Genomic DNA, 16,272 nt, shown 5'->3' on the forward strand with positions numbered 1-16,272 from the left:
TTCATCCTCCGGGACTGTTTGCCCCAGGAAATCCTCTTTATTCTTGAGTTGACAATTTCTTAGACCTGCCATCTGAGTATCTGCTCTAAGGGAAGCTAAGCGGGAAAGCCCAAGGGCCTGTTCCATGGCGGGACTTCCGTGAAAGCTCACCCTGCAAACGCTTGGGAGAAACCGCCCGACTCTGAGAATCCAAGGACCCATGTGGGGTGGAGAGTCCACCTGGCAAATGGCCCGCTGATTCTGCCACGGGGCCCCGGTTATCATGCCCCGGAGCAAAGGGCTTTGGAGTTAGTCTGCACCCCAGTTCTCAGCACGGCAGCCCTAAGCCTTGCTGCTGGCCTCTGAGTCGCCCCTTCCTATAGTCTGCACACAGGACACACATCCCCCCAATTGTGCACAGCCAGGCTACGCCGTGGCCCCGAAAGTCAGCACAGATGGCAAAGCACAAGCACGTCCCCCACCGGCTGTGGGGACCCTCGATTCTCTCTTCCCGTCTCCCTGAAACTTTCTTCTCTCTGCTGCCCTCGCCATGGCTGAGTCCCATGCGCCCCCTCTCCCACCCTGCAGACTCCTGGCCCTAACACCTTGGCCAGCAGGGGTGGGGGGCATGGTCATGCAGGTCGGAGCCTCACCTCCTTCGGGTCAGGGGCCTAATGGAGGAGGGGAGTCTCCAGTTCAGGCTGTGATCTCTGACCATTCCACAGAGCCCGGTCCACCTGTCATGGCATGTCCACCCTGGGAAAGCCTGGCTCCTAGAAGCCTTGTGCACGCGCACACACACACACACACACTTTTACCACGCTTTCCTCGTGGTCCTCAGCTCTGAGGCCCCCTGGTCCCCTGGGACTGCCCAGCAGACCCTCCATGGATGTGGGGAGGCCATGGCTAGCCGGCCTGGGCCTTAGGGAGCCTCCCCCGGCCGTGGGCTGCCCACCGTGGCCAGCTCCGAGAGTGTGGCTAAAGTGTCACAGAGGATCCTGTGGGTGAGCTGGGTGGACACCAAATCGACGGCCTCGGCTCCTTCCGGGCAGCAGCCCACAGCCGGGGGGTCCTTGGGCCGAGGCTGGCCCTCCTCTGGGCTGCCCAGGCCCCCTGCGACCTCCTCGCCGGCATACTCGAGCCACCTGGCCAGACCGCCGGCCACCGAAGGCACTTGGCCTGGGGGAGGAACCACCAGGGCTGCAGGCTGCATGCTTGGGGTGGCCTCTCTGCCCTCCGCCAGCATCTCTCCAGGGTCCCAGCCCTCAGTGGAGGCCTTGGCCAAGCAGCCGCTGCCTTCCGAGGATCCAGCTGCAGGCGGAGTGTTTCCCAGAAGCTCCTCTCCACCCGCCCAAGGTCTTGTGGGCCCTGCCTTGTGCTCTGTGCCCTCGAAGCACTGCACCACGTCCCCAAGCCTGCCCTGTGCACCCAGAATGGGAGCCCCGAACCCCCAAGCACTAGAGGAGGGGTGTCTCGCATGCTCTCTGCCACCAACCACCAGCGGCCTTGGGAGACCCTCCATAGCCGCACAGACCAGCCTGGACGGGGCTGGGGACTGCACTGACGACCTCGGGAGCCCCTCAGGGGCAGTGTCAGCCACCCCGCCCGGGGGGGACCCTGGCCAGCCACTCGGGCCAGGCTGTGGTTCCCCCACGGCCTTGGTCCCTGCTACAGGCCCTGGTGGTTCGCCCGATTCCCCCACGAGGTGTCCATCCTGTCCAGCACCCCCGAGGCAGCGCCCCGGCTCCTGGGGTCTCGGGGACCCGGCCCGCAGTGGACGCTCCTCAGACCAGGAGGACAGCTCCTCCGAGGTGAGGGAAGTGTCCTCCCCGGGGAACATGAGGGCCTCGGGTGGGGGCGGGAAGTCCTCTGAGCGGGTGCTGGCGTCTGGGGTCTCGCTGTCTGCCTGCAGGGCCGGCTCGGGTGGGGGTGAGGGCCTGGCATCCCGGTGGGTAGGGGGTGGGAGGTCGGCGCTGCCGTAGGACAGCACCTCGTCCACGGGAGACAGGATCTCGGCCACCATGCTGCCCGCCAGGACGGACGCGGCGTCCCCCTGGGCAGAGTGGGCTCCCTCCTCAGCGGTCAGCCCACGAGGGTCCCCAGCTGGAGCCTGCAGGGTTGTGGGGACTTCAGGCTCGGGCTTCCTGAGAGGGGACAGCCCCGGGCCAGTGTCCAGGGGCCCCTCCCGGCGGCTGGCAGCGGCCCCGTGAGGCCTGAACTCTTCTGCTCTGTCGAATTCCGCCTCCGACGCAGAGGTCCCCGAAGGAAAGGAGAGCCACGCGTCGAGGTCACTGGTGGAAGAGGCCTCAGATGGGGCAGGAGAATCTGGCGCGGGTTTTCCTTTCTTCTGTCCAGCTGCTGGGCTCTCACTGGCCCCAGAGGCGCCCTGCCCAGAGTGCTGGGGAAGGAGGGTCGCTGACAAGTCCCCAGCAGGTGCGGAGCCCCCCGAGGCCCGCACAGCCCTGGCTCCAGGCTTGGGCAGCTGCCTCTGAAGGTCTTGCCAAATCTCGCTGGAGGCCTCGGAGAGCTCGGACCCCAACCCCGGAGAGGGGGTGCTGGGGAGAGGCAGCCCGGGGCCCCCGGCCACAGCCATGTTTGTGGGGACACCACGCAGGGACTCAGACACTGTGCAGCTGTCGTCCTCCCAAGACGCGCTGACGTCCGTGTCTGGGATACTCCCTGCTCCCAGGTCCGTAAGGGAGTTGGAGCTCCCCGAAATCAGGACCAGCGTGGCAGACGCCCTCTGAAAACCCTCGAGGGAGCCCACCGAGGAGGTGTTGGAAAATGCCGAGGCTTCGGAGGACCCCAGGCAGGTCACAGGGATGGACTCGGAGCTCAAGTCCCCAGCAGGAGAGGGCCTGGGCAGGGGGCTGGGGGACGGCTCCCCCTCAGGAGCCGCAGGAGCTGCTGAGAGAGTTCGGGAATCATGTCAGTGGTTTTCAGACCCTTTGGAGTGGATGTCAACTCTCGAGCAGCCCCCCTGCCCAATGCCAGGACAGCCCCAGAGCCGCAGGGCGGGACAGAAATGCACCCCAGAGGCACAGAGAGGGTAAACAGAGCCCATGCATTTGGCCCCATTGATACCAGCCCACCGGACAGCAACCCCTTTCCCCACACCAGGTCCACAGGTCACGTTCTCAGCAGGCATCTCCGCGTCCCGGGGGGGCAGCGTCATACAGCTGTAGTTTTTGTTCAAGGACTGAACACTCGGCTTTGCTTTGTTTTCATTTGAGATGTGGAAAGCCCAGGACTAACCTAAAATCACTGCTTTCCACCTGGTAAGCTGGCCAAGTAGGAGAGGTGGTGGTGGGGGCGGGTGGGGACCCGTGGCCGGGCAGAGGCAGCTCTGGCTGGGGAGCTGGCCTGGCCAGCCCTTACATGCCAGTTCCTGGGCAAGGACGGGGGCGCCCTTGACGGGGCGGGGGCTTCACCTGGAGAAGCAGCGAGCTGGGCGGCTTCCCGCCAGCCGCAGGGGACGCTGGGGTCTTCTGGTCCACAGGGGTCTCTCCTGCAAGCACATTCACGGAGAGCTCCTGGAGGGCCTGCCGGGAAGGACCTCGGCTGTCCAGGCCCCCCCCCCACCCCAGGCCTGCCTTCTGGGTCTCGTCAGGGCAGTTAAATAGACCTTACTGGGAAAACACCTGGTTCTGCTGAAAACTCCCCTACCAGTCACCTGCCACCATCGTGAGGGGGCTGTCAGAGACAGGGCTTTCCCGGGGGGGGGGGGGGGAGGGGCTCCGGCTTCAGTCCCCACTGGCTCCCCACTCCCACAGAGTCGCAGAAAGCATGTGCTCCTGCGCAGGGGCCCCTGCTGACACCACAGCTGGGCCTTGGGTGGGAGTCCTTGGGCAGTATCTCTGTTCCCAGAGATGCCCCAGACTCCGGAGGTTGAGGGTGCCCAGCCAGGCCCCGGTCGACGGGCGCAGGGGGGTGTGAGGGTCATCGGCAGCAAGAGGGGGCACTGGCTGGCCCGACTCCAGCCCTCTGGGGCCCCTGTCCATCACTGAGGGTCTGGCCCTAGCCTGGGCAGCCCCCGAGCAGCCCCAGACCCACACCTCTGCTCCTCGGGCCACTGGTTGTCCACCTCGTGGGGCCACTCTGGGGGGCTCCCAGCAGCATCCAGGACCCACTCTGGCCCCACAAGGCTCACACTCCCTCCGGCCACCTGCTGGGAACACGTAGAGAAAGAGTGGGGGTCAGGGGCGGCCGCCTCCCGGGCGGGACACCCTCCCACTTTCATGGCCTCCTCCCACCTCCTTCGGCTGCAGGCAAAGACCGCCCGCCTAGAGAGCGCCGTGGGGACCCTCTCACCAAATGCGTCTCCCCCAGCAGCTCCAAGAAGCCATCCACATGCATGGCTCCCCCACCATGGAAAGGACCAGCTTTCTCCTGCCCAGGTGTTGGGTCTTGGGAGGAGACCCAGAGCATCGAAGAGTATAAGAACTACACGCCTCTGTCTGGCAAGGGCGCAGAGGCCTCCCATTCCACTGACATCCCCGTTTCATGGACAAGGGGACCCTCCTCCCCTCCCACCGCCAGCTATGCCGCAGGGCCCAGGCAGAGCGAGGCCACTGCACAGCTGAGCCCCGTCTCCCACTTGCCTCCTGGGGATCAGAAGGGCCATCTCCAAGGGTGGGGAGCCAGCTCTGTCCCCCGCAGTCCTGTGCGAGCCTTTTTGTCCCAGCCAGGATCTTCTCCCCTGCTAGCACGGGGCTGGGGGCAGCCCAGGGGTCTCCTGCAAGGCAGAGGAACTGTCAGCAGTGGTGGGCTCAGAACACAGGGGCAGAGGATGCGGTTTCCAGGTATCCTGAAACCACGTGGAAACCATCTTAAAATTCAAAACACACACAAGCTTTGTTTACAGTGTTTGGATAGCACGAGGACATAAGGCACACTGTTCACTGCTCCCCAAAGTTATCCCACCTAGGGAGCCTCCGTGCTGTGAAATTTCAGAAAAAAGCATTTAAGAAGAACCCTGTTACATTTAGAGACTCCTTATCCTGCTTTGGGGAGGAACTGCCCACATGACTTGGAAACCCTTGGACAGAAGCCGGGCTTTTCCACTGGGCATCCTCCCCTGTGGGTCCCTGTATGGGAAACACCCCCACCAGGGAAGAGCAGACACTCTGCCTCTGGGGAAACTGCTCACGCAGGAACCCGGAAATTGTCCAAGGAGGGGCGGGGGCCAGAGGCATCAGCAGCGTCTTTGCCAAGACACTCTCCATGCTGTCACACCTTTATCTTCCAAACCCTCTTGCCACCCAGGACCTGGCTAGGGTGTCTGTCCACTGAGGCCAAGGATGCCATGACGAGCCTAAGGCCCCGAGCCAGGGAACCAGAGTGACTTGAGAAGTTATGGAACTTCGGCCAGTGCGTATGGGTGCCCTCTCGTCACAGCCCCTGGCCAAGGCTGGGGCACCAGGGGTCACGTCCCAAGGACCCTGGACTCCAACGGTGCGATGGTTAGGTTTTGGTGTCAGCTTGGCCAAGGGATGATGCCCAGTTGTCTGGTCATCCAAGCACCAGTCTGGCCATTGCTGCAAGGATATTTTGTGGCTAACTGCTTAAATGACCAGTTAATTGCATCTGTGGCCAGTTACATCTGTGATCACGTAAAGTGTGTCTCCCACAATGATATAATCCAATTAGTTGAAGTCTTTTTAGGGACAAGAGAGACTCCTTCACAGCTTCCTTAGCCAGCGAGCCTCTCCTGTGGAGTTCATCCAGACCCTTCAATGGAACCACCAGCTTCCCAGACTGCCCTGCAGATTTTGGACTTTCAAAGACTCTTCCATTCCCACGGTTGCATGAGATGCCTTAATAAACCTCATATTTATAGTTCTCTCCTGTTGGTTCTGTTTCTCTAGAGAACCCTGACCAACTCCTATGGTGACTGAGAAGAGGCATTTTCAGGGAGCCCCGTGAGAAAGTCTGGGGGTGGGGCTGGCTGGGAGAAAGCTGGGTGTGGGGTTGGCCACCTGCACGGAATGGACCAGGGCCGCTGACAAAGCTGTATGACCATAAGCCAACCACCAGCTCTTGTGCCTCAGTCTCCCGGTCTGCGAGGGGTGATGGGTGCCTCAGGAGGAAATGACAGCTCCTGGCTGGTCTCAGGGAATGACCGCTGGTTCATGTGGCTGTGGCCTGGGGGTGGCCCCCTCTCTGTTCAGCCTCTTCAGGGCCCCAAATATGCCCCCAGGACTTCCCCTTCTCCCCACTCCAATCAGCCTCAGCTCTCTCTAAGAGCCTCTGGGGGCCCTTGGGGTGAGCCTAAAGTTCCAAAAGAGAATTGTTTAATTTGTGCAAAAATCCCACGTCAGCTTCTAGTTGTGCTGATTTCCAAGTCACTTAAAAGTTCTTCTCAGCTACACAAACCTGAAACAATCAGATTTTTCTCTTTCCCCAGAAAAGCTGTCAGGCACCTCCCACAAGAAGAGAAGGACGGGCGGGGGTCTGCAGGCGGCTCCAGGAGCGGCCCGTTCGGTGGGTGGGGCAGAGGCCTTGGAGAGGATGTGCCAGATGCGGGAGAAGCTTCTGGAAGATCTCCGCAGAGGAGGCCCCAGAGCCACTTCCAGGGCACTTACCTGGGGGCAGCTTCTTCGTTACATCAAGCCCAAGCTGAGCCGCAGACAGGCCTCCCTCTGCCTCGCTGGGCTGTGTCTGTAAGACACGGGGAAAGAGCCCCATGGGCAGGAGGCTCCTGGGGAGGCCACAGCAGGGAAGGGGGGAAAACCAGACCAGAGACCCCTCCACCCCAGTGCCATAAATGGGGACTAGCCTGGGAGACCCCCACCCTAGGACAAACGTGGGGACTGGACCTGGAGACCCTCCACCAGCACCAGTATGGGAACCAGACAGGAGATCACCCCCCAACCTAGCCAGTGCCCAGCACTGGAACGTGGGTGCTTGGGGGTCCCAAGGAAGATGGAGTCATGGCGGAGGTCCCTGCCAGGCAGGGTGAACAGGTTTCAGGGGGCTGCGTACAGGAGAGGCCGGGCTCGGCACCCCTCTGGATCCTGGTGAGCCTGGAGGCTGGACACGCGGCAGAGGGACAGGAGGCCAGTGCCCGGGGTCTGAAAGACACACAGCCCTGAGGGGTTCAGACGCCCATCAGCGAGCGGGGAGGACCCCCCGCAGCCCAGGATGGAAGCAGAGCTGGGCTCTGATCTGAGGAAGACACACACAGACGCTCCTGTCCCCTTGTCCCTTCCTCTTCGAAGCCCACTCCTCTGCGGACACTGCGGTTCCTGGCACCCCAGGGCCACGCTGACACCCCCTCCCTCCACGTCCACCTCTCCTTCTGCTGTCACTCCCTTCAGCTTTACAAACCTGGTGCTCCAGAGCTGCAGCTGCCAGCTCGAACCCTTCTACGCCCCCTCCCACTGGTCCCCAAACTGTGTTCCAGGGCACCCCCTGGGTGACATTTCTCAGAGGCCACAGTGGGGGTGGGAGGAGGTGACACGGCAGGGCTTTGGGACCCCTGCAATCCAGCACCAACGTGTCCTCTTTGCTTTTGCAGAGGATTTCTTTAAATTGGGGTGGAAAAGGGGGGACCGGGGGTGGTCAGTAGGGTGGTGTTTCGGGCTAAGGGACTCATGAGGGGATGTGGGGGTGGGGATAAGGAAGGCTGCCCCTTTAACAGACCTCGTCTAAAGCAAAAAGGGACCCCCGAGGCCTCTGGGGTGGGAAAATGGCAGCCCCCCCCCCAAAGATACACTCAGGTCCTCAGCCCTGAAGCGAGTCATAAATCCAGTGACAAGTGTCCCTGTAAGAGTCACAGGAGATGGGACACAGAGGAGGAGGCTGAGTGACAACGGAGCGGGGACGGCAGCTGCGCAGGTTCCAGGACAGCATGCCGCAGCCTTCAGGAGCCGGGAGGGGCCTCCCCAGACACCTGCCCACACCCCCACTTTGGGACTTCCGGCCTCCAGGACTGTGAGAGAGTATTTTCCGCTCATCTACGTGTGCCCGGCAGGGAAGCCCGTCGGTGCACGGGCAGGGGCAGGGTCCAGATGGGGCAGGAGCCTCCCTCCCAGCCAGGCTCGGCCTCTCTGGGACGTCCGGGGCTGGCATGCGCTGCTCTGCTTGGGGAATGGTGGCAGGTGTCAAAGATGCCCAGATGGGTCTTGAAGTTTCCCATAAAAGGCCCAACTGTACAGGAGGGGGAGATGGCTGGGGAGGGCATGCGGGGTCTGGGCCCCTGGAGATGTGCCATGGATAGGATGTCCCCTGCTTGCTCTGTCTGGAGACTTGGTGGCCAGCTCAGCCCCTTCCCGAGGGTTGGCCACAGCACGGGAGCTGGTCTGCACGGCGTGTTTCAGCGGCTCAGCCCCCGCTGTGAGTCTCCGAACACTTGCCAGGTCTGCCTGGGCCTCCCTGCCCCCAAAGGCCTCCCCCCTTGCTCTCTGCTTGTATTTGGACAGGAACAGAGAGGCTCAGAGACTCCTTCTGAGTCACACAGCTCAACCGTGAGCCCGAGGCTGCCCTAAATGGCTTGGGGCCCCCAAGTGAGTGAGAGTGACCATCTGTCTTAGGGCTATTGTCTGGTTACCTTGGCCAATAAGGCTGACCGCAGGCGTGTCCTCTCCCCACGCTGGCCTGGGAGGCTGCCAGGGACTGTTTGCCACTGAGGATGACTGGGGGGCCATCATGCTGTCCCTCTGAGCGGGGAGGCTGCAGAGCAGGGCAGAACAGGGGGTGAGCGTCTCCTGGCCCACCCCTTCCTGAAGTCACCACTGCCAGCCAGCTGCTCCAAAGAGCCCTGTCCTTGAGGACAGTCCGGTGTCATGTCCAGGGAAGGAAGAGGGAGGCTAGCTCTTGTGATATGTGCCCCCACCTGGTGCCCCGAGTCCCCACAGAAGGAGGCAGGCCGGGGGAGGCCAAGGCCCCAAACGTGGTACGACACCCATTGCTCAAGGCTGCCAGGCCCAGCAGGGTTCAAAGCCAAGGTCTGCCCTAGAACACTCTGCTGCTTTCCCAGGGGTGCCCTTGGCAATGCTGACAAGGCTGCGTTGTGACAGGAGCCCTGGGCCCTGGAGAGCGGCAAAGGTTGAGAAACTGCACAGCTGAAAGTGGCTAAAACGGGACATGCCATTCCGGGTATATGTTACTACAGTCAAGTTTTAAGAGAAAGGAACCCCCACCCTTTGTGTTCCAGAAGATGTGGTTCTGCAAAGACCCTGTCCCACATGACTAAGGCCCGGGGGCCCCTTTCCACCTTGGGCCAGGCACGGCCCCTCCAGTTCCCATCGGGGCTCATCAACCATCAGTGAACTTGGGGGACAAAAGGCTCCCCAGCAAGCCCGGTGGCGCCTCTCTCCTTTCCCCAGGCCCCCGAGCCCTGACGCCTCCCGGAGAAACGGGGATACGTGCTCTGACCTTTACCCCATGCGTACATCGTCTTCTCTGGGGGCCTCGTGTCAGGGCGTGCTCCCCAGTGTGCCGCCCCTCTGCTGCACCCCCACCCCACAATCCCTTCCCCTAGAACCTCTTCCCCAAGTCTGGGTTTGTCTGGTACTTGATGGTTCTCCTTCCTTCCCCTCTTCCCCCGGCAGCATTCTGCTCCCCTCCCAAGGGCCACCCTCAGTGTCCACCTAGATGCCCTTGGGGGTAGTGGGCCCCACCCCAAGGGGCGGCCTCCCCCCACTGCACCCCAAGGACACCCTGTCCCTACCCTGGGAGCAGACTCTTCAGCACTCAGCGGTGAAGGCCTGGACTGTGACCCAGCCCCGGGACTCGCAGAGCAGTTACGCTGAGGTGTTTGTGCGAGGGGAGACTACTGCGAGGGGAGCTGAGGAAGGGAGCATGAGGATCTGACAGCCCCCCAGGAGCCAGCAGGACCCCCACGGGGCTGGCAAGGAGCTCTCCTGGGGGATGAGCCCCATCCCATCTCCTCACCCCTGGCCCGGAAAGGGTGCTGCTTCTAGAGAATTCTAGAGGGTTCGAGGGGGAGTCCAGCAGGCAGCCGGCCCTGGGGGATAGAGTGCCTCCCCAGCTATCACGAGCCCTTTCAACTCAAAAGGAAGGGAGAGAGCAGTTCCCAGGGCTAGGAACCAGGAAGTTCCTGATGTGAAAAGCAGCTCCGTTCCTTCCCATGGCCAAGGCTGGGGTCCCTGGCACCGTCATCGGACCTCTCACAGCGGCTCAACCGGGGCCGTGCCCTCACTGCACGCTGTAGGGGGCCTACAAGGCAGGCAGGGCCTCAAAGGCGATCCCCAGGACAGGCTGGCATAGCCATGGGGGAGCTGCAGCCACTGCTGATGGGAGCCGGGCCTGGTCACCTGCCCTGGACATGGGTACCTGCCCCCATGGCACAGATGCAGGGCTTGGGAGCTCAGAGAAGGGCAATGCCCCCCCCACACCCACACTGCTGGGCCAGCAGGTGGGAACAGGGTGCTCCGCCCCTTCTCTCTCCTCCCCTCCCCCTCCCCTCTCCTCCTCTTTCCCCTACACTCCGCCCCCCTCCTCAGATGGGCCAGGCTGGCTGGGCCGCAGTGAGAACGCCCTGGGTCAGTGCAGGAGAGAGTTTTGATGCTGGCCCCCGTGGACTCACTGTGTGACATGCAGGTCCTGGGGGCTTCCCAGGGGGCTGTAGCTGGTAGGGCCACTGGGCCCACCCCGCGTTTGGGGGCATGAGGGCTCCTCAGCCCACCCCTCTTGCTGCCAGCTGGTCTCCCAGTCCCTCTCCTGGGCAACCTCAGCTTCTGGTCTGGAACTCTGCAAGGAACAGCACAGGCGGGCAAGCAGGCAGGGGCCTTCATGCGGTGACCACCCCCCCAGGCAGTCGGGACCCCTGTCCCACACCCCGTCATGAGAAGGCAAGCCTGCGCCCGTGACGTCTCCAGGACAGGTGCGGCGTGCGGCACAGGTGAGGTGGCTGGCCCAGGGCCCCCCGCTTGCAGGGCAGGTAGGCAACGTCCCCCTCCTGGTGGCTTCCTGTAGGGTCCTGTCACCCGCCAGGCCACCCCACCTTAGAAGACAGGATGCTCAGCCCCCTCCCCACGTGGCCTCCTCCATGCCAGCAGGTGGGGGCTGCAGCAAAGCCACCTCACTGTTGGGGGGTTCCCCTCACAAGGAGCCTCAGCCACAGCCACAGTAGCATCCCCACTCCCGTCCCCCACAAACAGCTCTGCCCAGTCCCCTCTCCTCCCTCTCTGGGGCTCCCCACCTCCATCTTCCGGCCTGTTTGGCCCAGGAAACCTTCTCGGCCCCCCCCCACCACCACTTCACCACCTTCAACACCCAGGCCATCTGTACCCTTTACGAGTCCCCTTCCACACCAGGCCCCAGGTGCCAACCTGGGCCTCCAGCCAGGTGAGAAGGCCCACTTGCGGCAGTGTGGCAGGGGCCCACAGGTGGTGCCGCAGGCGGGCCGTGGACTGCTGCAGTGAGAGGATGTCTTCCTGCAGCCGTAGGAGCAGCTTCCGCTCGCGGTGTGCCCAGAGGTGGCTATCCCGCAGGTTCTGGATTTCCTTCTGAACCAGCCAAAGGGGAGGGAAGGTCAGTGCCACCCCACAAACCCTGAACAGGAAAAGGCTGACTGGTGGGAAAGGGGGTGAACGGGGGACACCCCATTACTGGCACTGGGCTGGCTGCACCCCTTGTCCATCCACACAGTCCCCCACCTCCACCCCCACCCACCACCATGGCATCTTCACCAACAGCATAAGGCCCCAGCTCCGGGAGTGCTCCCCACCCCCAGCCAGGGCCCCTTCCATCCAGCCACCCTCGGTGCCATTTAATAGCAGACCCTCTTTGCGATTCACCAGCCCTGGCACTCCCTGTGGAAAGGGTCCCCCCATGCCCTGGGGTCCACGACGGTCTTTGCCCGAGCTCCAAAGCCCTGTTCTCAGCCCTCCTCTGCTGCCGGACAGCTGCAACCCAGGCACCCACTCTCCCTGGGGATGTACGGCCTCCTTGGCCCTGGGGCGTGGCAAGGACCATGGTGACCAAGGTAGGAGCTGTGCTCTCTGCCAGCCCCCACCTCCTAATCTCATGGATGGCCCTGTGTACCATCCCAGCCTTCTCTGCAGAGGCAGGCAACAAGTCACCCCCTTCTTCAGGTACAGAAGCAGGGCCCAGATGCTTGGGAAACCAATAGCGGGTCCCCATACCATGAAATGGGGGCCCCAGCCAACGCGGACGCCACCCTGAGAGGCCATCACTTGCCCAAGGCCACGTCCAGTGAAAGGATAAGCCTGCCCACCCCCCCGCCACGCTGCCACTGGCTACCGCCCACCCACCCCCACCCCCAGGCCATGCCAGGGTGCTACCTGCTCCTGTTGCAGGGTGGCCAGGACTCGCTGCTGCTGCTCCAACAAGGCGGCCATGGCTGCATGGTCCCCCTCACTCTCCAGACACCTGGGGGGGGAAGTAAGGGGGACCGTCCAGGCTGGACGTAGACTTCTCAGACACGGCAGCCCTGCTCCTGCAGTGTGGGCACCCAGACGGGGCCCCAGCCCACGCTGCCCAAGTCAAGGCTTGAGCCTGTCACCCCCTTCACCCACGGTCAGTCTGGCTGGCCAAGTGCAGAGCCTGCCAGCCGGAGGGGGGGGGGCGGGCAGCCCAGCTGTGTGCCCACCCACACCCAGCTCCCACTGACCGCCAAGCCCCAGCCTGGCAGCCGCTGCTGCTGATGAGATTCTACCCAAGTAACCTTTATGGGGCCAACTTGCAAATACCAAAAGGCTTTTTAAAAATGCATATGCAATCCCACTTCTAGGCGCGTGTCAGGGAACCGGCTTCTCCGGATGTCCATCTGAAATGATGAAGGCTGGAAACGACCCGGAGGCCGGGCAAGAGGACCGGCTGGGGAAACTGTGGGGATTGCAGCGTGGACGCGGGCGCCCTGGGGGCTGTGGGGAACAGGCCCACGCTGGGGAAGTCTCTCCACCTTCCAAGCAGAAACTCAATCTCCAAACAACACATGCAGCCTCCTCCCAGGTGGTGTGAGGAGCCAGGTGCAGCTCTCCCTCAAAAGGACTGGCAGAGGGGCGGGGAAATGCGCGCAGAGATGGCTTTTTGCATGTGAGTGTCTAGCTACATTTCCACAAAAAACCACTATCAATATTGGGATGAATCCATTTTAGTCTCCAAATTAAGACCAGGGCGGGGACAAGCCAGGGCGCGGGGCTAGGTCAGGGGCGGGGCCTGGTAAGGGAGGCGGGCCGGCGCAGCGCGCATGCGCTTACCCTCGGCGGTGCTCCAGCCAGGCTAGCTCGGTGCGCCCCTTCTCCTCCAGCGCCTTCTCGCGCAGGCGCAGCAGTGCGGCCTGGTGCTGCGCGCGCAGCTCTTCCTCCCGCAGGCTCTGGCGGAGCAGCTGGAGCGCGAGACTACGGCCCAGGGCTCCCGGGTCGGCGCTCCGGGACCCCGCTGGGTGGCACTGGGGCGGGACAGACAGGCCACGTCACTGCCGGGCTGCTAGGCGCTCCCGGGAAAAACCTCACCGGGTGGGAACGGCGCCCAGCCTCTGGGAGGGGCCGCTGCCTCCAGGAAGCCCTTCGGGTCGGCTGGCCTCGCTACCCCCTCCTTCCCCCGCCGGCCCCCCTCGACTATGAGCTCTCCCAGGGCAAGGGGGTCCCGTCATCTTGGCCTGTCCTATGCCCTGACTCTAGGCCTCACTACCTGCCCTGAAATGCTCTGCATCAGGTACTGAGCGTCGACGTCCTGGGCGGGCACCAATCTGGCCTGAATTCCCCTGTTAAAATGCCTGCCTTCGCCTGTCAGCAGGGGGGAGTAGGGAGAGCAGAGAACCCCTTGGTGCAGGGCGGGGCAGCTAATGCCAGCCTCACTCCCTGAGCATCCTGACCGTACCCCACTCCCGCCCAGGGGGACGTCTCCTTGTACCTGAGAGGTAGAGTCTTGCCTCTGCCCGTGGTCCCAGTGGTGGAGCCTGGCTGGGGGCAGCTGGGAGGGGGCAGTGCCGGACCTCCATGCCTCTTGCACTAGCCCTAGGACAGAAAGCATGCAGGGGGTGGGCCACTCAGGAATTCTGAGCTGCCTGTGTCCATAGGAGACCTAAAATCACAGGCATGTCTGGGACAGTTTAATGACCTCTCCCTCACGTGGACTTGTCACAAGCCCTCCCTCCCACGAGGAATCCACCATCTCCTCTTTCTTGAGGTGATCTGACATGTGACTGCAGCACTGAAGGCAGAAGGGGGCTGCGGGGCAGCCTCCCCCACTTGCTCTGCTTCTGCCTGAGAAGAGACAGAGGTCCCAGAGGGAGCCGGGGGCAAGACCAAGCACTAGGGGTGTGGCCTGCCAAAGAGAGATAATTAAACCAAATTCCTGCTTTAATCCAGCCTGATGGAAAAGGGGTCCTATACTTAAGATACATCACTAAGGACTTTCACTCCTGCCAAAATAGAGTAAAAGGGATTGGATTTACCCTCCCATCTGAAAAAAACAAAACACAAAATATATGAAAAAACAGTTTTCAAGACCCTGGGAAATAGGCAACACAGGGCAGTGAACCCTGAGAGACAGAAACTAAATGACGCAAGGCTATGGCTGCCCAAGCTCACTGCCATGAGAGTGTTTCCAGGCCTCAGCACAGGGAAGGGAAACTGAGGCATGCCTGGCAGACCCCTGAGCTGAGAGTCCAGGAAGACCAAGGCAGCTAGAGTTCATGGGACAGAGGACCAGAGAGGACAGTGCATAGAGAGACCCTGGGGAGTATCCAGTAGAGAACTGATAGGCACATGCATGTAAGGCAACTACCCAGTGCCATATGAAAGAAGCATCCAGAAGGATTAGAAGGCTGGGAGCTGTGTCTGCTTCCAATAGCCAGATGGAAAAAGCTCAAGATTTGGAGTCATTGGGTGGACATACAGAAGTGTCTTGCCTCAGCCATGGGGAACAACCAGCCCCAGAATGAGTGCCATTCTGGTCGCACCTACTATATTAGAAAAGGAAGACCTGAGAGGATCAAACTGTTTCCAGATAGCTGTATTCCAGAACAAAACTCAGGATGGTTTATAGGAACACAGCAGTATCCAAGACCCGACATTCATGATGTCTGGCATCCAAACAAAGATTACCAGGCGTACAAAGATGCAGGAAAACCCATAATGAGAAAAATCAATCAATTTGACTGACCCAGTATCAGCACAGTTGTTAAAGAGTTATCAGAGAAGGACATTAAAACAGTTTGGATAACTGTATTCCATATGTCTAAAAAGCTAAGTAGAAACATGGAAGATATATTTAAAAAAAGACCCAGATGAAACTTTGAGAGATGAAAATTAAAACATCTGAGATGAAAAATCCACTACATGGGATTAATGGCTAAGTAGACATTCAGAAGAAAAGATGAATGAACTTGGAGACAAAGCAATAAAAACTATTCAAAAAGAAACACACAGAGAAAGAAAAGAATCCCTTCCTCAAGTGAAAAGAATACAGTGAACTCAACTTCAATTGGCTTAATAATAGGTCTCTGAAGGAGAAGAGATAAGGGTGAGACATAAAAAGTGTTTGAAGAAATAATGGCCAACAATATTCCAAACTTGAAGAAAAGCATAAACTCACAGAACCAAGATGTCTTCAACAAACCCCAAGCAAAAAAAAAAAAAAAAAAAAAAAAAATTAAAGAAAACACCAAAAAACATTTAAGCCAAATTGTTCAAAACCAGTAACAAAGAGGTCTTAAAAGCAGTCAGAGAAAAGAGATATGTTATACAGAGGAACGAAGATGAAAGTGACCAGATTTCTCCTTGGAAACACAGGCAAGAAAACATTGACATCAGAAAGTACTTGAAGTACTGAAAGAAAAAAACGTCAGCCTAGAATTCTGTATTCAGCAAAAAGTATTTCAAAAACAAAGGTGAAACGAAGGTGTTCTTGGATATACAAAAGCAGCAGATGTGCTACAGGAAACATGAAAGGATGCCTTTCTACCAAAGATAAAGGTATGAGATGGGATCTAGGTCTTTGTAAGGGATCAAAGATCTCTGCAAATGGTAACTACATGGGTACATATACAAGCTTTTTTCTAATCACTTATCAAAAGATAATTCACTTTAAAAGATAATGACAATATATTCTGGAATTTATAAAATATTTAAAAAATTATTATAATAACAGCATATAGGCCAGGAAAGGAGAACTGGAAGTTCTATAAGGTCTCTGTACATTGGTGAAGTGGTGGAACATCCCTTCAAGGTAGAGTGTGATAAGCTCGCAATGTGTACCATAACCCTAAAGCAACTATTAAAACAGTAAGGAGTTTTAGCTTGTCAACCAACAAAGGGGATAAAACTGAATCATAAAAAGTACTTGTTTAATCCGAAA

The 16,272-nt window shown here is 59.9% G+C and overlaps 1 protein-coding gene across 1 annotated transcript in view; it reads right to left on the bottom strand.

The window, feature by feature from the left end:
• The window catches only part of CCDC187 (coiled-coil domain containing 187), a 46,608-nt gene continuing 30,336 nt past the window's right edge, over positions 1–16,272 (bottom strand). Inside the window, 12 exon segments of the mRNA XM_077129487.1 lie at positions 1–2,886; positions 3,411–3,487; positions 4,035–4,283; positions 4,285–4,714; positions 6,564–6,639; positions 6,964–7,052; positions 8,531–8,652; positions 10,532–10,964; positions 11,243–11,453; positions 12,252–12,339; positions 13,170–13,360; positions 13,588–13,928. Of these exon segments, the coding sequence (XP_076985602.1) occupies positions 902–2,886; positions 3,411–3,487; positions 4,035–4,283; positions 4,285–4,714; positions 6,564–6,639; positions 6,964–7,052; positions 8,531–8,652; positions 10,532–10,964; positions 11,243–11,453; positions 12,252–12,339; positions 13,170–13,360; positions 13,588–13,928 (4,292 nt within the window). The 3' untranslated portion in view covers positions 1–901.

Source organism: Tamandua tetradactyla, chromosome 2 (assembly GCF_023851605.1).
Source record: "Tamandua tetradactyla isolate mTamTet1 chromosome 2, mTamTet1.pri, whole genome shotgun sequence".
Taxonomy (NCBI): domain Eukaryota; kingdom Metazoa; phylum Chordata; class Mammalia; order Pilosa; family Myrmecophagidae; genus Tamandua; species Tamandua tetradactyla.